The sequence below is a fragment of the Phocoena sinus genome, chromosome 20 (genome assembly GCF_008692025.1).
Source record: "Phocoena sinus isolate mPhoSin1 chromosome 20, mPhoSin1.pri, whole genome shotgun sequence".
Lineage (NCBI taxonomy): Eukaryota > Metazoa > Chordata > Mammalia > Artiodactyla > Phocoenidae > Phocoena > Phocoena sinus.
The window spans coordinates 32,721,300-32,744,015 of NC_045782.1; the positions used below are offsets into that span (position 1 = coordinate 32,721,300).

Consider the following 22,716-nt stretch of genomic DNA (forward strand, 5'->3'; position numbering starts at 1 on the left):
CCTGCTGGCAGAGTGTTCAGGCCTCTTTTGGCTTTGCACCTTCCTGCCTGGGAAGGAAGAGCCATTCTCCTGACTAACAGCCCTACGGAAGGGAAGAGAGCTGGAGTTAACACTTAAAAGGAGGTTGAAAATGTTACCCACGGGGATTCCACTTTTCCTACTTTATCTCTGTTCCTGTGACCAACAGTCACCAAGAGTTGGCTCCATGTCTACTTCTGTGAGTCGCAGAAAGACAAAGGTATTGGAGTCTGACTGGGGTTACAGCCTTTTCTTACCTTAGCAGTAAAGCCGGCCTGAAGACACTGGGGCATGCAGCAGCGAGCCTGGTGGAGTAAGTGGAAAATTCCAAGGAGACCACGGGCCAGGGGTTCTTGGAGGAACCGTGGCAGGGGAAGAGTCAGAGACAGACAGAAATATGAGACGCTGGGCAGTGACAAAATAAATTGTTTTAATGGGAGGTTTTCGGAAAGGGCAACTTTTCTTTGTGCTATCAAACAGCCAGTGTCCCTGTCTTGGGGTTTCCTGGGGAGGTACTGGCTGATCCCCCAACCCCACCGGAAGCGAGGACGTTACTCTGACACTATGCTCAGCCCTTCCAGGGATCCAGAGGTGTGTCTTAACATCAGGAGATTGGAGTGAGCTAGCAGACAGTCCAAAATACACAGTCCCTGTGTGTGCCCGGGCCCGAGGAAGGGGGGGCAGGGGCTTCACTTCCACCTTAGATATTTCTCCGTGGGGGAAGACAGAGGGGGCAAATCACTTTGAAAATTCAACTCTGACCTTTACGAAGAAAACGGATAGACACTTTAGTATTATACACAGGGCAGAGGGGAGAGGAGGTAGAGGGGAAATTGCACTTAATTACAGTAGTTTATAGTTTACACCCATTGGACAAATTTACTTCTTTAAAAGAAATCTCCAGATCAGCCGGGAGGGGGGGTGGGGGAGGGAGGTGGCTGATATTTACAGCGCGTTTGGCTCAGTTCAATAGCACGTGTCCTCCTCGCCTCATTTCAGTAACAGATTCAAGTTTTCATATCAGTTTGTTCGATGAAGGAGCATGATGTAGACGCTCCGGCTTTCTCTCTTCCTCTTCCTCGGTTTCTCACCTCCCGCCTTTAGGACAGACCAGACGGGAGAGCTTGACGTCTTGGGAGAGGCATCGTGACAATACTGCATAGAAGGGAAGCTGGGCTCCGGGCCGCGCCTCTCAGAGCGGATTGTCCGAGGCGCTGGCAGGACGTCAGGTGAGCAGGGACCTCTCGCAGGTGCTGCTTGTCAGGTCACTGCGCTTTTCCGCGACAGCTGCCTGGAGGGTGATGGTGTGGAAAATAGGGTCCTTGTTGCTGTGCACAAAGTAAGTGATGTGTGGGCATCACCAGGCTTGGAGAGGACACTGCAGAGAGAGAGGAGAGACAGCTCAGCTGTGTACATCTGCTGGGACCTGGGCCATTAGTCTGGCTTCTCTGGGGGAGCTGAGACCCAACTCAGCAAAGAGCTGAGGCTGGAGGCCTGGGGACCCCGTGCCTGCTGAGCCTGAAACACGCTCCCTTTAGGAAGACCTAGGTGCCGGCTTCCCTGGCTACTTCAGAAGACAGAAGTGAATTGCCGCCGACCTTGAAATAGTCATAACTCGCCGACCTTTATCCTGAAGTTGGGCTCCTCTTCCTGTGAGTTTATAAATAAACTGCTCAGTTTGGTGGCGATGGCAGCTGGATGGGGAGCTCTTGCTTCTGGTGGAAATAAGGATCTCTTCCTAAGTCCTCTAAGAGCAGGGGTTCCCCTAGACCCCTTCCCAAACTGTAATGGACCCGTGAGTAGCAGAGATCCTGTTAAAATGTACTGATAGATTCTGATTCAGTGGACCTGGGGTAGGCCTAAGAACCTGCATTTCTAATCAGCTCCCAGCTTGGGTGGATGCTGCTGATATATTTTGAGCCACGAGGCCATAAAGCGCATGAGAAAATCACCACGTACTCACAAACGATCCATCAGGGAAGAAGCATGGGGAATTGCGAAGTGCTTTCTACAACATTTGTTACCGTCAGGACAAGAGCTCAGCGGACCAGGATCTAAGGGCTGAAGGCCTCTGACGCCAGGCTTCCCGGTGCGTCGGGGCAGGAGACCTACCCAGCATGGAGGAGCCTTTGAGAGGAGCCAGACCCCCATCCGAGGCAGCCTCTGCTCCCAGAGCCCTGGGCCTTGCTCATCTCAGCTGTCTTGGAACACCACTGCTCGCCCTTGCCTTCCAGGGAGTCCCTTTTCTCCTCTCTCTGTCTCCTTCTTCTCTTTCCCCTTTGTTGTCATCTCAGGGGAAGGTTCTGCCCTTTGGCTTCGTGGCTTATTTTCTCAAGACCTCACCCAATACACACGCGTGCCGCGCGCGCACGCACATACACGCACACCTCCCACTACTATTAAAGGCCTATTATCCCACTGTTATCTCATTAATCAGTGCTCCCAGCCATAGCCTTGTATGAGGCTGCCATTATGTCCATTTTACAGGTGAGGAAAACAAGGTCAAAGAGAGTCCGCAGATTGTCCAAGGTTTCAGACCTAGGAGAGTGTGGGGATTCCAACCAGTTCTGGGAGACCTCCCAGCCCGCGCTCTTTCTATTACGCTGAGGTTAGAAGCCTTCTACTAGCTTTCTTCTTGGTCAATCTCCTTTCTCTGAGCCTCGGTTTCTCCACCTATAAGAGGAAGGTCGTTGGGGGATCAGAGGGGCTGCTCTGTGTGCAGTACTCCGCACGGTGCTTGGTGTAACTGTCCTTGGTAACACTGGACTGCCCGGGGTGCCCCCTCCAGAGCTCCTCGGAGCAGGACTGAGCCGTGCGTCCGTGGGAGGAGACAGCTTGCTGGCCCTTCTTCATTCTTGAGGCCCTGGTCAGGGTCCTCTGATACCCTTTGCCTCCTCTTCCTTCCCCCACCCACCCCCACTCTCGAGTTTCTTTACTCCCCACTATCAGCCTTTTTCCAATTTTCAGATTTCAGGTGGAGGAGAGAGAAAATGGCTTGTGACCTTGCAGGTTTCAATAGAAGAGCAAACACCAAGAGCAGATAAGGAGACGCCAGCAAGATTCTATGACCTGTCATTAGGGATGGGCTTCCCAGCTATCAAATGTTTGCTCACATAATAAAATGGTGGCAGAGCCCTAAATGTTGTCAAAGGAACTAGGGTTATTTGTCCCCTTCAGAGTCTAAACACAAACATCTGATAAGGGGTGCACTGTGCTCCCTCAGAACGGAGGCCTGGCTCACCCAGCGGCGCGGGGGCCTTGCCCGAGGACCTCTGAGTGACTACAGAGCCCTCGTCTGGAGGGTGTAGTGGCTGGGGGATTGTTAAGGACGTCCTCACCCTAAGAAGATTTGATCCGTAATGGGGAAGAGCTGACATTTATTGAGGTCCCACTGTGTGCCGGGCTGCACCGCTAAGTAAGGGCTTGACACGCATCATGGCATTGAATGCTCACGTCAAGCCTCTGAGGTAGGTAATCCATTCATTTCACACGGTTTGGAGGTCCTTCCATATCCTTAGCCCTTTTTTAGGCACTGGGTGTGTGTGCAGTTGTGAACAAGACCCTGTCCCCATCCCCACTGAGATTAAATTCTAGTGAGGGTTTTGAACAACGAATGAGTAAAACAAAATGCATAACATAAAAGTTTAGGAGGAGACGAACACTCTAGAAAAATAAGCATGGTAAGAGGTTTCAGTGACTGGAGGGAAGAGGCAATAAATTAGGGAAGGGGATCGGAAGGTGATCCCCCCACTCTTTGAGGTGGTGATGTTTGAACTGAATGAAATGAACACAGGTAAAGATATGCACTAAAGAATATTCCAGGCAGAGGATACCGCAGAAGCAGAAGTCCTGTGGTAGGATTGCTTCAGCTCTGGTTCAGCTGAGGCTGAGTGACAGAGGGAGAAAGGGCCGTGGTCTGACCACATAGGGCCTTGGAGGTCCCTGTTTCAGTCTGGTTGCAACGGGAAGCTAGTGGAGCATTTTGACAGAGGAGGGACACGATGGATTTCCCTTTTCCAGAGATCACTCTGGCTGCTGTGTGGTGAACAAAGCACACGCACCCCTGTGGGGCAAGACCGGAAGTGGGAAGTTAGGGGCCACTGCAGGAGTGAAAGACTGATGGGGTGGTGAGAAGCCGTCAGACTGAGGATGCATTTTGAAGGACCCCTAGCAGAACTTATTGATGGACTGGATGTGGGATGCGGGGTATGAAATGATCGAGGGTACCCTCAGGAATCTCACTGGAAGAACTGGTATCATGTTTGGAAATGGAGAAGCCCAAGGAGGAAGCAATTTGGGTCAGGAGGAATTGGGACAACATGAAGAGCTGCAGGTTCACTTTGAGAGGCTTGTCAGGTATGTTAGGTATGCATCTGTATGTGCCAAAGATGCATCAGGTTTGTGAATGGACCCTCAGGGGAGAGGTCTGTACTGGAGACAGAATGATAGGATCCATCTTTGTGTACACTTGATCCAAAGCCCTGGGACTGGAGATTGCCCAGGGACAAACATGGAAGAGAAGAGGCCAAAGAGTGAGTCCCAGGGCCCTTTGACAAGTAAATGTCGCAAAGACGAGTTGCCAGCCAAGGAAAGGAGGAGTGGCCAGTGTCATAGGAGGAGAACCAGGCATGGGTAATGTCCTAAAATCCAAGTGAAAAAAGGAGGGAGTGATTCGCTCTGTCAGAGATAGAGCTTGAGAGATAAACTGGATTTGGTGACAAGGAGGTATTAGTGAGCTGACCAAGAGGGGTTTCAGGAACGTGGGGACAAAAGCCAGACTGAAATGTTCTCAAGAGAGGTATATATACAATGGGGGGGGGGGTATATATGCAATGGAGTACTCCTCAGCCATCAAAAAGAATGAAATTTCACCATTTGCAGCAACATGGATGGATTTGGAGGGTATTATGCTTAGTGAAAGAAGTCAGACAGCGAAAGACAAATACCGTATGATATCACTTACATGTGGAATCTAAAAAGTACAACAAATGAGTGAATATAATAAAAAAAGTAACAAGATTCACTAGAGAACAGACCAGTGGTTACCAGTGGGGAGACGGAAGGTGGGTGGAAAAAGAAAGGAGATTAAGAGGTACAAACTACTATGAATAAAATAGATAAGCCACAAAGATCTGTTGTACAGCACAGATATTGGAATACAGCCATTATTTTACAATAACTATAATGGGGTATAACCTTTAAAAATTGTGAATCGCTATGTTGAAACTTATAGAATATTGTAAGCCAACTATACCTCAGTTAAAAGAAAAGAAAGAAAAGAGAACTGGGGGTGAGGAAGTAGAGACAATGAGTACAGATTATTATTAAGTTAGATTAATTATAGCTCTATTAATTACAAGTAAAGATCATACTTCCAGTTTTGTAGATGAGGGAACTGAGGCTTACAGAGATTTTAAGTGACGTGCGCAGGGTCTCAGAACAGAAAATTTTCTGCTCTTACCCACTACGTAAGATTACTGCCTTTTCTGCGAATATTCTCGCTGTTCTGATTTTGTAATAATCAGGGCAGGCTAAACATTCGCTATATTAAGACCATGCATGTGTCCCCAGACCTAGTTCTTTTCCTAGGTCTGGTTTTATAAATGCTGGTGATAAACCAAGTCTGATTTATGTGATGAATCTTATGTGGGAAATGGTAGCACAGCTAGTGTAATAACTTTTGAAGATAACCATTGCTAATTTGATGATTACCCGTTGCCATTAAATGAATTGTAAAATTAAAAAAAAAGAAAGATTACTGCCTTTTATCTTGAGTGGGACACCAGGGAGAAATAAATGCCCTTTGCCATTTAAAATCCTCCTTCCTAAGCTCGAGAGACACTCAAGGTTACCAGCAGGGAAAGCCAAGATTGGCCCAGCTGCCACGGACTGGGTGTTTCCAGCCAAGCGCTGAGCTGAGTGTTTTACAAGTTTTATTGTGTTTTGTCCTTTCAATGATCCACGAAGGAGGAATTGTTATCTTCATATTAAAGGTGAGGAAACTGAAATTTCAGAGACGCTAGACTTTTCCCTTTGGTCACACAGGTAGACAGTGGTGGAATCTTGAGCCCGGGTCTGCCTCGCGCCCACGTCGGCTCTTCATCAGCCCACACTGTCGGTGGGGAAGGTCGGGAGGGTGGGGGGCAGCTGCAGGGCATTTATGACGATGAGGCTGCCCACCTCCTTCTCGTCAGCACCCCTGACAGTGACTGCTCCGGGGGTCCTCTCCTGACCTCTCTCTACGTAAACTAGGAAGTGGAGCGGTGGGTAGAGAAGTTGTGGAAATAGGAGTGGGCTCACAGCCTGCCCACACTTGTTCTAGCCAAGGTTGGTGCTTGCTGTGGTCTGGTTTCCAGGCTGGCAGGCTGTCGTTTTGCAGGAGGCTCAGGCAGAGACCCATTTAGGTGGTAACTCTCCAGCCCCCAAGGGTTGAGAAGGGGGGGATGGGGCATAAGCTCTGGAAAGGACGGAGGGCAGTAGCTGCCAAGGATTCCCAGCGAGAAAGTTCCAGCCTGAGGTTCCCGAAACATGATCCACGAGGCCCTGGGGCATGTCTGTCTTGACAATGGAAAACACTGGGATCAGACAGCTTCAAGGTCAAATGCTGGCTTTAGCCTTATACTGGCATAACCTTGGGTCATTTCTATGAGTACTTTAAAAATGGATCTTAGGACTTCCCTAGCAGTCCAGTGGTTAAGACTCCATGCTCCCAACACAGGGGGCACGGGTTCGATCCCTGGTCGGGGAAGATCCCCGCATGCCGTGTGACATGGCACAGCCAAAAAAAAAATTAAATGTTAAAAAAATGGATCTTAGAAGGTGAGCGTTGTTTAATGGATGTGGAGTGAGAAGAACCAAAGTCTGGAACTCCAACTCCAGATTTACCATCATGTGAGTTTGGGCAGATTCTTCCCCATCTTTGAAATTCAGGTTTTTGCTCTATAAATCAGGCATACAAATTTCTACCTCGCAGGATGGATGGGAGGATTAGCCAGGAAATTAAGATGGACAAGCGTCTGGAGTGCTGTGTGGCAAATGGGAGGCAGTCAAAAAATGCTAGATCTGAATTCATTCATTCATTCATATTTACTGAACATCTACTAAAGCCCAGGCATTTGGCTACACACAAAGGGCTTGGGTGCTTTGAGAGGCCCTGAACTATTTGCTTTTCTCCTGGGAGATGGGTGAGAGGGCATCCTTGTGCCAGCAGGAGAATGGGAAGCAGGGATCTGGAGCCTGGGCCCAAGAGGCAGGATGCGCTTGAGAGACGGTCCTAACCCTGAGAAATGTTATTGTCAGAACCTCCTTTGATCACATGCAGACCAAGCAGTGAGTTAAATATTGAAGGAGCTAATGGAAGGTGTCTTCTAAAGGATCACAGACGGAAAGGGGCAGGAACAGGGAGGAAGCTATCACTTCGAGCACGTGACTCTGTACTATGCATGGTCTTCAGACACTTTGAATATTCTGTAAGAGGGAGGTGGGATTTTCCCCTTTAGAGATGAAGAAACTTCTGTCTCACAGCCATGAATTAACTGCCCAAGGTCGTGTAGCAGGGGTGAAGGAGCTGGGATTGGCTCAGGCCTGTTGGCTTTTCCTAGCATTCTACGATGTCTCTAAAGCAGCATTGCCCGGGATGGGTCTCTATTCACTGCCCACATCAGCACAGGAAAGATTCTGAGATGCCCTGCCCTGTGGGATTTCTGTTTAGCCCAGCTGTTTCCCCAACAAATTTGACCATGGAATCTTCTCCTCGTGCCATGGGGCCCTGATTCCTAGCAATAGCCTTGAAACTCTTTTTGGAAAATACTACTTTAAAACAACAAAAAAGCAGAATTGCCACCAATTCTCTTCCAGAACTCACTTCTGACCCTTTGCCTTTGGAACAGAGTTTGTACAACTTTTCTTCACCTTGGGTTCCTTCTGCTGCCAGGAGACAGCATCTTTACCCTCTTTTTACTTCATTCTGTCTTTCCTATTTCCTCTTCTCCTGTAGTTTGCAGGAAGAAAGTTTCCTGACTGGAATACAGTATGTGGGCTTAATTTTTACTCATGTTCCTGACCGGTAAAGACCACAAGAGCAGCGATTACCACGGGTGTTTTAAAGATGGGTATTGGAAGACAAGTATTATTTAAGTGGAAAGAGTCCAGGATTTAGAATCCAAGACCAAAGTCCGGAAGTCTGGCTCCAGAATATCACCTGTGTGACTTTGGGCAGATGACCCTGCATCTCTGAGCCTCAGTTCATTTCTTTGTACTTCTTAGGAGGTTTTGGTAAAAAAGAAAATGGTGAGATAATATTCATGAGAAGTATCAGTGTAAACTATAAAGTGCTATATGAAGTTTTATCCTTACTAAATGTTATCATCATCCTAGAAGTGAGTCCATCATAGACTCCTGAAATGTCCGGGGACTCGGAAACAACTTCACAGTAGTTCTAGAGGGCCGTCTGTGCGGCTTCAAGGTCGGCTGGCCGCTCTGTCCGATGGAGGGGAGAAGCCGGCTGGGAGCCGGTGCAGAGTCTCAGAGAGCATCTCGAAGCATTTTGATTAAGAGACCATTTCCTGAATTCAGAGGACTTGTTTCAACAAGCAAGCATCAAAGTCAACTTGGGAAAGACAGGAATCATTAATCACAGCCTCATCTAGGGCTGACCAAGCGGCAGATGGATTGATAAACCTTTCAAAGGGGAAGGTATTCCCAAGCAGGGCTGCTGCGCCTGGCTGCCCCCCTGACTGAGATTTGTGAGCACAGATAAATGTTTTCCCTGCTCGCTACAAAGAGTGGGAAATCACATGGGAGTCGAAGGGCAGGGCGATGGGGGCTGTCCTTTCATCTTCCAATGGGTGAGAGAAGGGCAGCAAAGCAGGTCCCACACACTTCTCCCTCCCCAACACCCCCAATTCCAGAGCCCGGATGCCTAAGTTGTATTCAGCATCCAAGATGTGCCAGGCGCTTAATCTACATGACATCATCAAATCCTCGGAACAAGCAGATGTTATGACTTGTTTTAGAGATGAAGAAAGTGAAGGCTCACCGAGGTCAAGGTCACCAAGCAAGTGGCAAAGCCAGGAATTGAACCCACCTGTTTTGACGCTGGCGGACCAGGAGGAGATGGGGGCAAAGGAAGAACAGAGAAGGCTGAGCCCGTGAAAGAACTTGCTCAGAAACACATGGTGCTGGATGAGGTGGGATTTGAGGGAAAAAAAGACCGTCAACAGGACCAAACCCTGCCGAGAGCATCTGACATGAAGTTCAAGGTTGTCACCTACTTATCTAGCAATCAATAAAGGCCAAACAGTTCCCACACTGCACAGACCCCAGCTACTAAAAGGTCCTATTGTGTTACTCTGGAATTGTGACCTGTGTTCAGACATCTTGTCCTGTTCTCTAACTCTCGGCATCTCATTCCAGTCCAGCTGTCCAAGCTGCAGCCTCAGCGTGGGTCATCTTTACTCTCCATCCCCTCTATGTGGAGGTGGGCATTAGTCATCAACTGACATGGTGACTAAGCCTCTGGATTCCCCACTTTCAATGCACCAGGAAGTTGATTCTAAGTTTCTCTGTAAAACACCAAGTAAATGCAGGTTCCTGGCAAGGCCAGGCTGTCTACTGGGGAGTCCCCATGGGTTGGCAGAATTTCATCATTCTCTAGAGCTTACAGCGTTGGGGGTCCAACATGGGTCCTGGACTGGGTGAATCAGCCTGAGGACTCACTGCTCACTTTCTCTCTTGGTGGGAAATCCTCAGGGATCCTTCTTGCAAAGCAGGGAACTCCGCAGGGGGTCTGACTTTCTGAGCCCTCCTTGGAAATACCTTTGCTGTGGCTCACTGATCAATCCATTGGAGATACTCAAGCTCAGTGCCTACAGGCTCTGTGTAATCCAGTCTCTAGCAACTGATCAAACTTCAGTACTCTGGCGCTCTTGTCAGGGATGACGGGGGGAGCGATAAGTCCCTCCCCTTTGGGCTGTGGCCCGTCTTCTTTGCCCTGTGACCTCAGGGATTCCTTTAGCAAGTACCAGGGGAGCCTCAGAAGGGTCACGCTTGTGGCTGAGTCCACACTTGCCGCAGTCTCTGCACATGAGAAGCCATAGTCATCCCTCCCCTCCCCCCACACCTTCTTGCTGGCGTTACCTGTTTACTGGAAGACATGTTGGTGAGTGTACTGATGCTGCTGGTATCTGTGACCACCATTGCCGATGGAAACCGGGAGGTGTGGGAATACTGGGGGGGTTCCTGCTTGTGTGCGTACACTAGAGAGACAGAGTGAAGACAAAATCAAGGTGTAGATCACACAGGGGTGAGCATAGCTACAGACCCCCGCCACCTCCAGCCCACACCACTGCTCCTGCTTCCCCAGGCAGATAAAAGGAAGGTGGCGGTGGTGGTTATGTCTGGCAAGGCAGTGCAATGTGACAGAAAGAACGGCCATGCGTTTAAATCCTGGCTCCTTAATCAACTCAGTTAGCCTCAGTTTCCTCACCTCTAAAATGGGAATGATATAGGATTAGAAGAGTTTGTGTTTAAAGCACTTCATACCAAATAGACCAACAGCTTTGCACAGTGCCTGGTATGCAGTGGTGGATGGCACTTCTGGGGTGGGAGCACTTCTTTCCCCCTGACTTTCAACAAAGTATTAGACTCCTGGGCATCAACAAGTGATCCTTAGGTATATGTGGTACAACTGAGAACTTAGGGCAAAAAAAAGTTCTAACTAGCTGGCAAAATGAAGGAGCTGGCCTGTTTGCCTACTGTTTCTGCCATGACTCAAGTACCAGGTCTCGTGCTAGCAACTGTAGATTAATTAATAATTGTAAATGGACACGGATGTCATGACTTGTATAATTCTGGGCTGTTCCAGTTTGCACTAGAATGCCTTATGACATCACACAGATATGAAGGCTGATGGACAAAATGAGACTAGACACCAAGAAAACCTCCAGGACCATGTGGCTCACTTTCTGTTTTTCTAGCATGTGTCCACCAAGTCTGGAACCTTTGACTCATGCTAGTTCATCCATAAGAGTCATGGAAATTCCAGGTCACGTGACCAACCCAGAAAGCATGTGGATGTTTGGCCTTGAGGGAGGGGACCAGCTTGTTCTACCAAGGAGTCCTCCAGTTGGGAACGGGGGTGAAGGTCACAGCCCGACGCCTCAGCCTGCCCTTCCCTTGGAGGGAGGCTGGTTATTTCCCGGCCTGGGGCAACCGTGAGCTATCTCTTCAGAGCCAGCCAGGCCAGCTGGGCCATGGCAGTCCACAGGTCACTGGTGACCACTCTCCGACTGTCATACCCGGGCCTCGCCACTGAGGAATCCTGCCCAGGTGAGGGGCGGGGGCAAGTGGGGAGCATATTGGCCCTGGACGGAAGGGCAGTGGTACACCTGTGGTCCCAGACTCTGCTACAGGCTGTGGTAGATTTTTTTAAAGCCTCGAAAATGTGATTGGAATGTGAGATGGTACTTAGAAACCAGCTCCGCAGGCCTGGGAATAGAGCCCCGAGCATAGGAGAAGGCTGAACTTGGCTGGTCTCCCTCAGGCCCACAGCTCTGCCTGAGGCAGCCGGAGGAGAACTGAAATCCTCTTTCCCATCCCTGCCTCCTTCTATTAAGGAGTCCCTTAATAAATAATCACTTGCATTTTTACAACTCTTAACGCTTACCAAACACAGTTCATACCTATTTTTGTTTCATTTCCCTAATCACTCTACGTGCACACTATTTCCATTTTACGAGGATGAAACTGAAGCTGAGGAGTAGCTAGGGAACTTAACAATGGCTCCCTAGCTGGTAAGGCTCAGAGCCAGGATTTAATCAGACAGCTAGGTCTGTCTGACCCTAAGGCTATCACTCTATTCCACAGACGTCCCTGGTGTCCCTGTGGTAACTGTGCTTGAAGCAGGGAAGCCATCCTTTCCATGATTTCTCCCCAAACTCAGAGGCCAGGGACTACAGCCTGACGTGGCCAGAGCACTGGGGGTCTGGGGCTCAGGAGGGGGTAGGGGGAGAGACACGGGGGATGGGGGTGGGTGGGAACTAAATGGTTGAAAGGTAGACTTGGGGTAGGTGTAGAAATTGGAGGCGGGAGGCAGCCTCTGTGTGGTGGGCAGAAACTCTAATATTCCTTGTGCAGGATCATGTGTAGGCGGTATTTTCTGCCCATGTTCACGGTTCTTGATTGGAGATGTTTGGGGGTGTGGAAACTGGAGGGTGTGGGGACTCTGGAAGATTTTTCAGTTTCAGAGAAGGCAAATAGGAGGCAAATTATATGCCAAGTCTGATCATTTGGTAACAGCTGCCTGGAACTTTGAACTGAAAAGGCTAAGTTGAGGCTCGTTGGGAAAAGGGGCTGTGCTTGATTGGGGGTCTCTTCCACGGGGGCCAGGGTGGGAAAGGGGGCATGAGTTCGTTCCACATCTAAGCTACCCTTACTCTCTATCTCCAGCTTCCCTTTCCGTATAGGCCTTAATTGTCTTCATCAAATCTTCCCCCAGGAATCCTGGGGGTAGAGAAGAGGACCAGAAAAGGCACAGCACTGCATAAGAGTTATGCTTGAGACATTGGCTTTGTTGATCACAGGTAGGGAAAAGTGACCAGACCAATAAGCTTCCAAGAAACTTCAGACCCACAGAGGGAAGAGCTCGGCTGCTGAGGTCCCTTTGGGCTCCCTCCCCGACTTGCCCGTGCCCTTACTGTGTGAGTTCTGCAGCTGCGTCACAGCGGCCATGAAGGGCTGCTGGGCCATGTGGCTGCCCGGGCTCTGCTGCATGAGGGGCTGCTGGTGAGAGCTGTGCAGCTGCTGGGAGAACTGGACGGGCTGCAGGGCTGCCAGGCTGCCGGCCACGCTGTTGATGACAGGGACGCTCTGAGCTTGGGAGGAGTTGAGGCCTGCGTGAACAAGAGGGAAGATTAGAGATGGCTTCAGGGAGGAGGACAGGTGAACAGATGTGAATGGTCATCAACGGAGGCCCTGCTATTTGCCAGGCACTGGGCTGAGGCTGTTACGTAAGAGACTGCACAGAAAGCAATTTTATAGACCCATCTTATAGACCAAAAAACTGAGGCTTAGAGAGATTAAGTTGACTTGCACAAATTCCACAGCGAGTTGTGGATGCAAATGGGCTTTCAACAGATCTGACGGAGACCTGAGAGTCTCCCAAAGTTGTCCTGTGACCTCCCAAACTTAGCTCCCTTGAGGTTGCAGGGCCCTGTGCTTGCCTGCTCCATCCACGCCTGGCTCTGAGGGAGCAGGGTTAAAGGCATCCACACTAAGGTGCAGATTACTGCCCAGATATATCTGTCCAGCAGGGGGCAGGAGTGTTCAGGGACCCACATTTGGATAAAAAGCAAAACCCCCTCCACAGTCCTGGAGGTATGGAGCCTGAAGCCCCTCATTTAGCGGGCTGTGCAAAACCCGAAAGAGGTCAGATGCTCATTCTCTTGCCTGGAACAGAGAGGGGATAAAACACTGCAACTCAGTCAGTCCATGAAAAGGGTATATCTTATCTGACAGCACAGGGCTGGTGGCCTCAAAAGGACCAGGTATTGGAAGGAGTAAGTAGTAAGTTGAAGGTTGGCAGTTCCAGTAGGTGTTGCTTTCTGTTCTGGAAGGATGAGGGCCTCCGTGGTTCTGTACTGTGTCTGTATCCTAAGGTCTCTGTAGAACTGGGGCCAGCACTGCAAAGATCAGGTCCCTGGTACCCACCCTCCATCGCCTCCCTGGGCGGGACTCTGGGGAAGGCACCTGAGGCAGGGTGGGAGCGGGGATGTGAGGATCAGGGGAAAGACACCCGGACCTCTTTCCTGGAACTGCCAAGGTTCCTTTGACCTTGCTTTCTGGGAAGTGGGGGGAAGAATGCGATGAAGAGGAATCCCAGAGAAAGGTCTCTTTTAGGCAAATGTGGAAGAGACACCTAGAGAGCCTTTCCTGAGATGGAGAGGGTTCCATAAGCAGGTTCACAGGAGGAGGCAGTCCTCCATGGAGATAGCACAAAAACCTCAACGATTGCCTGCTCAGAGCCCAGCTGATACTGTTATCAGAAACCTAAAAGGTGAGACCCATGAGCAGAAGGGAAGAGGAAGAAGCCCCCTCCTGGCTCTCCTGGCTGGGACTGGGGAGGTGGGGTCCTCTGAGCGCTCAGAATAGTGCTATCTCCAATTCCCCAGGGGTTCGGCTTCTCCTCTAGGCAGTGTCTCACCTGATACCATGATCTCCTGTTTCCCTTTCCTACCTTCTACGTAAGGTCTCAGTACCCGAGGAAGCCCCATGGATTTGCTGTTGTCTCCCCGAGCCCATTGCCACTGCTCTTTTTGGGAAATCTCTGCCCAGAAAAGCAAATTATGCTGTCTAGAGTGGATGACAGTGGAGGGCATACTTCTGCAACCTGCCTGTGTTTTAGAATTATCCTGGGGAGCACTTTAAGAAATATACATTCCTCGGCCTCACCCATGACTTAATGAGTCAGACACTTTAGAGGTGAGGCCCAGGAATTTTATTTTCAACACAGTCTGTGACCCTGATGTGCCTCAATTCCAGGACGGAGAGCCACTGATGTCATTCGAACTCCTGCGAAGTATGACTCTTGGCCTTTCCATCTGTTTTCTGGGCACTGGTTCCTGCTTAAGAAGCATGTTATCCAGTCCAGTAGGTGAGTAGAGAACGAGGAATTGGCACTGCCGGGTAATCTGTTATCACATTCTCCTTGGGCCTCGGCAGTCGCCAGGCAGGGCCCACATACTCAACAGGACAGGAGTCGGCTATTCCTTGCCCCAAAACTCATCTCTCGGTTTATTGGCCTGTCATGTGGAGAGCAGTACAAGCTTGGACTCGTAACTGATTCTTCATCCTGACGCTCCATGGGGTAGGACCACTGCATCTCAGCCACGTTTTCTGGTGACCCTCATCACGCTTCAAGTACACACACACACACACACACACACACACACACACACACACCCTTCTAAGGTCAACGTACTCTGGTGTTGGCTGTCTGCAGTAGGAGATTAAGATTATTGTAAGAAGGTAGAGAAGTATGGGTGAGAAAAATTAGGAGGAACAAAACAGAAAAATATGTAATAGCTCCAGGGAAAGTTTTAATTCAGATAGTGCCTAAGAAAATATATAACTGTGTGTGTCAGCCAAAGCTGGACGTGTGAAGAGAGAAGGTAAGTGGGACAGTTTGTGTATCATTTTGGTTGTAAAAATATAGGTGGGATATCTTATCCGTAGGCCTTTTCAAATCTTCTAGAAGGTAAGCAAGCTGGTTTCAGTTATCCTATCTCATTCTCAAACCCTGGTGTTAGCGTGGTTACCATATTGCTGGAGAGGGCCCCGTGAAAAGGCAGCAAATTTTAAATACTTTATTTTGTGAGTCCTCTAAAGGCTTCTCCTTTCCCACTTCGCTTTACAGAACTCAATGGGGAGGGCATCAATCTCTCAGCTGATGAGGACAGAGAGAGCCACACTGATTCATTCAGTAAACTCCTGTGTCTCCTAGGGGCCTAGCCCTGTTTTGCCCTCAAGGAGAGCACAAGTCCTTCTCTTCAGAAGTGATCTGAGTTGCTACCCTGACTAGAGATGGTTTAGGAAGAGAGGCGATCCCCGGGGTGAAAGAAAGATAAGCGATGTACTGCCCTTAGATCTTTCCCGAGACTTCTCAGGGATGCTTCCCTGGGTCACAAGGAAGACTTGGCCTGAGCTGTTACCGTAAGGCTGAAATATGCTGAATACCCATCAACATTATTACTCTGCGAGAGACATCCACTGGCACAGCCGTGTCAGCCTTCCTGTGCCCTGAAATGGCCCATCTGTGATGGACGGGGATGGACTCTCTGTGGGATGCGAGCTGCTGGGGCTGGAAGGACCTGACCCCTCTCCCTGTCTTCAGTCCGGGACATACACAACCTATTTCTCCTTAAATCTGTCAAGGCTCAGAGATGCTGTGACAGTTTCCTGCAGAGTCCCTTCTCAGTATGTTTTCACCGTGGGCCAAGGAGGTCTCGTTCGACCACAAAAAATTCCCCTTTAAGAAGGAAGCCCCTCATGTCTTGCTCCATCTTGGCCAACACAAAGAAACATCAACACAACCCAACCTCCTGGAAAATCCACCACATACTTAGGGATAGGAATGAACACCAGACAAAAGTATAAGCTACAATATTATACATACTCATGCTTTATCGATTTACAGGCATGTCTACACACATGGTCATTGGATTGCCAGCCCATTTTACAGATGAGGAGACTGACCCTCATAAAGCTTCAATGATTTGACCCACAATGCACAGCTAGTGAGCTGTGACCAAGATTCAACTCCGTTCCATAATTTTCTCTTATTTTAGGCTAAACAATCCAAATCTTGTTGAGGAGAGAAATAAGGAATGAAACGAGTTGAATCAAACCTACAAGTGTTGGGTGAGTTTTACAGGGATCTTCTTTAGTTCTTCTGTTTTTTTTAAAATCAGGTTGACTCATTTCCCATGCTGCTTCTCCCTGCCCCCAAGTTTTCTGACCAAGAACAGAGCTTACTTTGTGCAATGGCCATGACTCCAGAGAGGGGGGTCATGATGAGGTTTTGAGATTGCTGGGGATTGTGGTGGGACAGGCTGTGGATATTCGTCAAGGTGCTGACCGGGGGCAAACCTCCTCCTGAGACTGAGATCTGCTGGAGAGAAAAAAACAAGAGCAGCGTGAGTAGAATCAGGGTTGCAAAGAGCAGTGTCCAAAATGACGTGGCTCAGCAATTCCTTGGCACAGCTAATTCACTGGTCCATTCATTCATTCACCCATTCAGGAAAAATTATTAAGCACCAAGTGAGGGATAGGCACCATTCTAGGTACAGAGGATGGAGTGGTAAGTAATATTGACCATAATCCCTTCCCTCATGTGCCTCTGTTTGTTGACTACCTTTGAATTACTAGCTTGCCTTAGAGATTCCTCAGCCCATGTGTATTATATGATTGTCTCTGGCTCATGTTGAAAGTATCCTCTGTTCTGCTCTATGCCCTCTATATTATTGGTGCTAAAGACATGTGATTGCTAAAAATAGTAGCTGAAGAGATGCCCTGGGATTCCCTAGCGTAGCAGATTAGGGCCCAGGCAGGAGCACAGGGAAGCTTTCACTGAGTACAGGTTCTAGGAAGCACTGCTCATGCATTAACTCACAAACCTCACTAGAGCCACAAGGCAGATACTTTCTGCCATTTCCATTTCACAGATAACAAAACTGAGGCTCAGAGTAGTGGTGCATATTGCCTGAGATCCGACAACTAGTAAATGGTAACTCTTGTATTCAAACCCAAGTCTGTCTGACTCTAAAATTCAAGTTCTTACTTTTTACAGAGGACTTTTACCCGATAATTATTACTAAGGTTTTTCTGGGGGAGATCAGCCATTATTGGGCTTCTCTACTTTTCCCAAATCTCTACTATACATTAAAAAAAATTTTTTTTGGGGGGGGGCAGGAAGCCACTATTGTAATGACAAAGCTACTAAATGAGGCTTGGCTCCAGGTACCCCTACTCTGTTTCACCATTATATTTTAATGACAGATTAGTAAGAGAAACCTACTGAGTTTTGTGTATTTTTGTCCAAGGCCACTCTGAGTCCTTCTATTTATTCCTAATAGTGTCTTTTCCTTATTGATTTTCTTCATTTTCCCAAGTGTATATATAACGGCATCACAGGCCTATATTGCTAATTGGGTCTCTTCCTTGCTGGTGCTAATACGTCTACATGTCATATTGCATTGGTTAGAATTTTCCCAGTAGTATTAACCAGTAACAGAGGTAATAGATGTACTTACTTTGATTCTGTATTATCAGAAATGCTTCCAATGTTTCCCCATTAATTATAAGGAGTTCTCAGTTTTACACACACATACACACACACACACAAAACACACATACACAACAAATTTTTATTCGTGATAAAGTAGCTTACTATTTATAGTTTTAAAATAATTTTTAAAAGTATTACTAAGAAAGGACTGTCCCCCTCACTCTGAAATAACTCAGACATTCTTGATGGCATCAGGAATGCTGACAGGTGGGTTAGGGTTGGGATATATACATCAGATGTTTGAGTTGCCCTCTCCTTCTTCCTTCCCTTGTGACCCAGAGCTCCTTAGACTATAGGTCTCACACCAGCACCCAGGGGGGAAGACACTCTCTCTTGCCTGCCCTTCTGATCAACCCCATAGCTTCCAAGGTGAATTTGAAAAAGAAAGAAAGAAAAAACCAAACAGGTTTGTTTGTGTTTTTAAAATGAGCATCAAGACATGAGTTAGGGGTCACATGACCAAGAAGGAATTCTGACCACATCAAACAAGAGAGAACCAGCTTGTTTGCTAGACTTGTTTTTCAAAATGTCAGAGTCATTAAAAAAAAAAAAAAAAAAAATCAGTGACCTGCCTTCAGACTTGCCCTGAGTAATGCAGTCCTTTGGAGAAAGTCAATGGAGTGACAGTAATCTGCCATTTCAACGTCTGGTTTTAACGGTGAAAGAGAAACGTGGGTGCTAGTGATAAAAACAATTTAAATGTGTATGGCTTTCGCGCTTGTAAAGTGCTTTCACTGCTTGTTCTCAATAGTTAATGGCACACATAGGGAAGGCGTTATGATTATTGCTCTATAGTACAGATTAAGAAACTGAGCCTTTCTCAATGTCTTGTAATAACCTACAATGGAAGAGAATGTGAAAAAATATATATATATATTTATATATGTATGACTGAATCACTTTGCTGTACATCTGAAACTAACACAAAATTGTAAATCAACTGTATTTCAGTAAAAATTTTTTTAAAAAGAGAAGGAAAGTGAGCCTCAGAAGAGTTGAGACAGCAGCTCGGTGTCACCTGACTAGTAAGCGAGGAAGCCAGAATTCGAACCCAGTGCTGCTGGGCTTTAAATCCCATCCACTTACTATTTTGGGGGGCACCTTGGTCAAGCTCCTTCCCACTCTAAAATGCAACCATCATCTTCTCTTTGCCTTCAGGACTGATGGAAGCCAGGGAGCTGCCAAGAATATCTGTCATGATCCTCACAGGATAATCCAGAGAGTTTGAATGGTATCAACGCTGCCTTTTACAGTCCTCTGCTTTGTGCTTCACACACCTACCATCTACAAGGTTGGTACTATTGACTCTCCTTTGCAGACAAGACGACGGAAGTTTGGAGAAGTTAAGAAATGTGCCCAAGTGGTATAGTGGCCATGAAGAGCAGGCGATCTGCCTCCAGCCCTGAGCTTTTCACTATTAAGCTCTGCTGCTTTGATACTGTGGAAGTATCCAGCATGTGCTTTTCTAAAACACAAGGTTCAACAGACACAGACTGCAATCTGAAACCCGGCCAGCTCTTTGTGGACGCATGCCATTTGGGCATGGGGTGGGGGCCAAATAGAACAAAAGAAAGCTCAAATGGATCACCATTATTTCCAAAACCAATCCCTGTGGGAAGATTTCAAACGCACATCCTACCACAGGTCAGCACACGGAGACTGTCATTCCCTGGATGGGTCTTATCCCCAAAACAGCAGAGCTACAGGCAAGCCTTACACCACCCCGGTGATGCAGGCATTGTTATCCCCCATTTTCCAGATGAGGAAACTGAAGTTAAGCAACGTCCATCCTGTGGCTGATAAACAACAGAACCCAAGACGTGGACACACTAGTTCCCTTGCTGCGTTATTTTAAACCATACTCCACTCCTGTCTTTGGTGGACCAGGATCTGTGATGGGCTTGTTATATATTAACCGAAAACAGACTCTTGAATTTGGGCATCCAGTGATAGTGACATAACATATGAGCCAGGGTGTTGGAAACTAGAGAAAAGCTGGTCCCTGCAAACAAGCTTCCAGGTGTTTGCTAACGTTGAGGTGTGCTGTCTTGGTCAATCATCAATCCAATAACATACTGCTCATTAGGGCGCTGCCGAGCAGAAGAGGAAGAAAAAAGCGTCCCCTGCGGCTGCCTTTGGAGCGCCCCGGCCTGGGTGAGGCAGTTTGCTTGTTTGGAGGAAGGGCGGGAGGGCTCACAGGGAAACCCCAAGGACCTTCAAGCGATAGGAGAGGAGACCTGTTTCCTCCGCTGGGAAGCCAAGATCTCTCCCGCAAGCCCCGCCCCCCTCCTCCAGGGAAGTCTGGGCAATCCTTTAACTTATTTGGGTCTCACAAGGCAGCCAAAGAAGAAGCTTAAGGGATGAGAGGTGGGCAAGGGGGCTGCAAAAGGGCTCCCCTAGGAGCATCTTTCGTTTCCTTTTGCAGAGACCACTACCAGGGAGCGATCAGCTCAAGCCCCCAAACTAGAGTTGGCCAGGCCTGGCGCTCCCCTCGGATATTACACTTTGTTTTTTCCTCCAGGGAGCTGGGGACTCAGTCACCTGTGACTCACCATTCCTGTGTTGCCTACACGGCACACACGTCAAGGTCTAGAATGGCATCGGCTCCCTGCCCGCCACCCCCCCCACCCCCCACCCCCACCCCCCGCCTCTAGGTCAGACACCTTGAAGGAAGGCATACGGCTCCACCTTGAGCTTGGCAGCCAGGAACCCACGGCTCCTCCCTCCTGTGAAACACAGAGCATGACCCAAAGAATCAAGTTTTCCACGTTCTACCCTTCCTAGTGTCGTCATGCTGTGTTCTCTTGGAAGCCGCCCTCCCCTGCTGCACTTGTGTTGCTTGAGGATTAGAACGTCGAAAATTCAACATCAACTAGTCTATTCCTCACCGGACGGGGCTGCTCAGCTGACATCTGGGGCTGGGCTGTGGTTATGGGTATAGACAACTTCATTTAGGGAGAATAATACTGACATTCACCTAACAACAACCGTGTTGTCGTTCATTGAATATTTACCGTCCCCAACACCGTGCCTCTCGTGTTATCACCTTTGTTCCGCCAACAACCTAGTGTTATTACTTTTTATAGATGAGAAAGAAAGAGCTAGAACCTGCCCAAGGCTACACAGCTATTAAGTGCCGAGCTGGGATTTGAACCCGGGTCACTGTAACTTCAAAGTTGGTGTTTCCCACTCACCCTGTAAGCACCGCCCCACCCCACCTGCCATTTTGTGCTGTGATCTTCACTGCCGTCCAGGGTCCTTCAAAACCCCCGTGCCAGAAGCTTCCCCACCTCTCGCCATCCACTCAATCCTGACTTAACTACCCTCCTTACCAGGACCAGGGGGGTGTGAAGAGGAAGACGGGGCTCTCTGGGTTAAAAAACTGAATGAGCATTTTATCAACTCAAATGTCACTGGCAGCCCCAAAACAAACAGTGTCCCACCCGTTTTGCTCCTTTATGAGGCATTCAATCAATAAAACGAGAGCAGGGCTCTGTCAGATTTATTGGCTGGGTTCAAACCGAACACCTCTTCCACCCGCCAAAGGCTGGGTCACCGGTTCTACCTTTCCGTTCCAACTCTGGACGGCCCCCATTTTCCCCTGTGAGGCTACAATGGTTCATTGTTTGAGGCAGGCCTTGTGAGAAGTTGTGTTTGTTTTGCCTCTTATCTTATCAGCTCCAGAGCTACAATGGCCCAGGTGTACTCACCATTTTACCATCAGGTGAGAGGAGATTGTGGCCCGGGTCCAGGCTGGCTGGAGAGACTTGCTGTAAAACAGACTGGCTAGTCACCATGGCGCTGTTGCCATGGTGACTGATTGTTGAGGAGGAAGTGACCTCATTGTTTCCCTGCTGGCTGTAGCGCACTCCTGCAAAACAAGGCAGACCCAACAGCGAATATTAGTGCCACCTGACCCGAGAACGCTTGCTTTCTAGGGTGGATGACAGGGAAGAAAAGCTGCCTTCTATCCGCTGTCTTTCTCTAGGGTAGAGGTTCAACAGCCTCTGCTTGAATTCTAGAATGTAATCTCCATGAGGGCAGGATGTTTTTATCTGTTTTGTTTTGTTCATTGCTGTATTCCCTCGGTAGCCACTCAATAAATATCTGTCAAATGAATGAACGAACGAATGAACAAATGAATGGATTCTGATTCTTGTTGCTTCGGCATAGTTCGTTTGGGATTTAGGGGCTTCTCTTTCTGGCTGGCGTATTTCTTTTGTTCTTCAAAATGCCTTCTAGAAATGTTTCCCTGGCATCACTTGGCCAAGTAAGGCTTCAAAGCATGAGTTGATGGATCTTACAGAGAGGGACTGGCCCAGCGACCCTTATAAGGGCCACAGCAAAATGCACCAGACTCTGTGCACCACCATTTTGGCCAAGCCCAAGAGGCCAGGGGGACACAGGTGGAGCAGGGTCAGGATGGGGCTGAAGCTAGGAGTCTTTGGTTCTGGAACTCACATTCCTTTGGTGGGGTCCCATTTGGCTGACTTCCAGGGCCCAGGGGAAGGCGTGTCTGCTGGGAGGTGGGGCAGGCAGCATGCACAGGCAGGAGGTGGATGCCTAGTAAACCACTGCAGTTTGGTCTGCAAGGGAGGGGAGAACCAAGCATGTGTACAACGTCACTGCTCTGACCCTCCCTCTCGCTCGGGAACCAAAGCGCAGGTCTGTGCTCAGGAAAGGGACAGTGCTGGGCAGAGACCAGGCGGCTGAAGGGAGCTGAAGGGGGAAGAGAACCTGGGCCCAGTGTGCAGAGTCCAAGTCCTGCTTGATGTGCCCGTGAAAACAGCCAAAGACGAAGCCAGGGGTAGCTGGGGTATCTCACCCTCAGCTCAAAGCTGAGAAAGACAGTGTTC

General features: G+C 48.6%; 1 protein-coding gene and 1 non-coding gene across 8 annotated transcripts in view; one reads left to right on the top strand and one right to left on the bottom strand.

Annotated features, from left to right (window-relative positions):
• Nucleotides 1–427: 427 nt before the first annotated feature.
• The window catches only part of HNF1B (HNF1 homeobox B), a 52,683-nt gene continuing 30,394 nt past the window's right edge, over nt 428–22,716 (bottom strand). For 4 of the 7 annotated variants that reach the window (XM_032617020.1, XM_032617022.1, XM_032617024.1 and 1 more), the window contains exons 5-9: nt 21,571–21,731; nt 16,549–16,684; nt 12,714–12,908; nt 10,156–10,274; nt 428–1,396 (exon numbers count right to left, since the gene is read on the bottom strand). In XM_032617020.1, coding sequence (XP_032472911.1) covers nt 1,376–1,396; nt 10,156–10,274; nt 12,714–12,908; nt 16,549–16,684; nt 21,571–21,731 — 632 coding nt within the window. In that variant the 3' untranslated portion in view covers nt 428–1,375. The remainder of the gene's footprint in view (nt 1,397–10,155; nt 10,275–12,713; nt 12,909–16,548; nt 16,685–21,570; nt 21,732–22,716) is intronic. The other 3 variants (XM_032617023.1, XM_032617021.1, XM_032617027.1) reach the window with 2 other exon arrangements.
• Nucleotides 5,505–5,636, top strand: LOC116746564. The gene has a single exon (XR_004347811.1). It is a non-coding gene; the product is annotated as a small nucleolar RNA SNORA72 (small nucleolar RNA).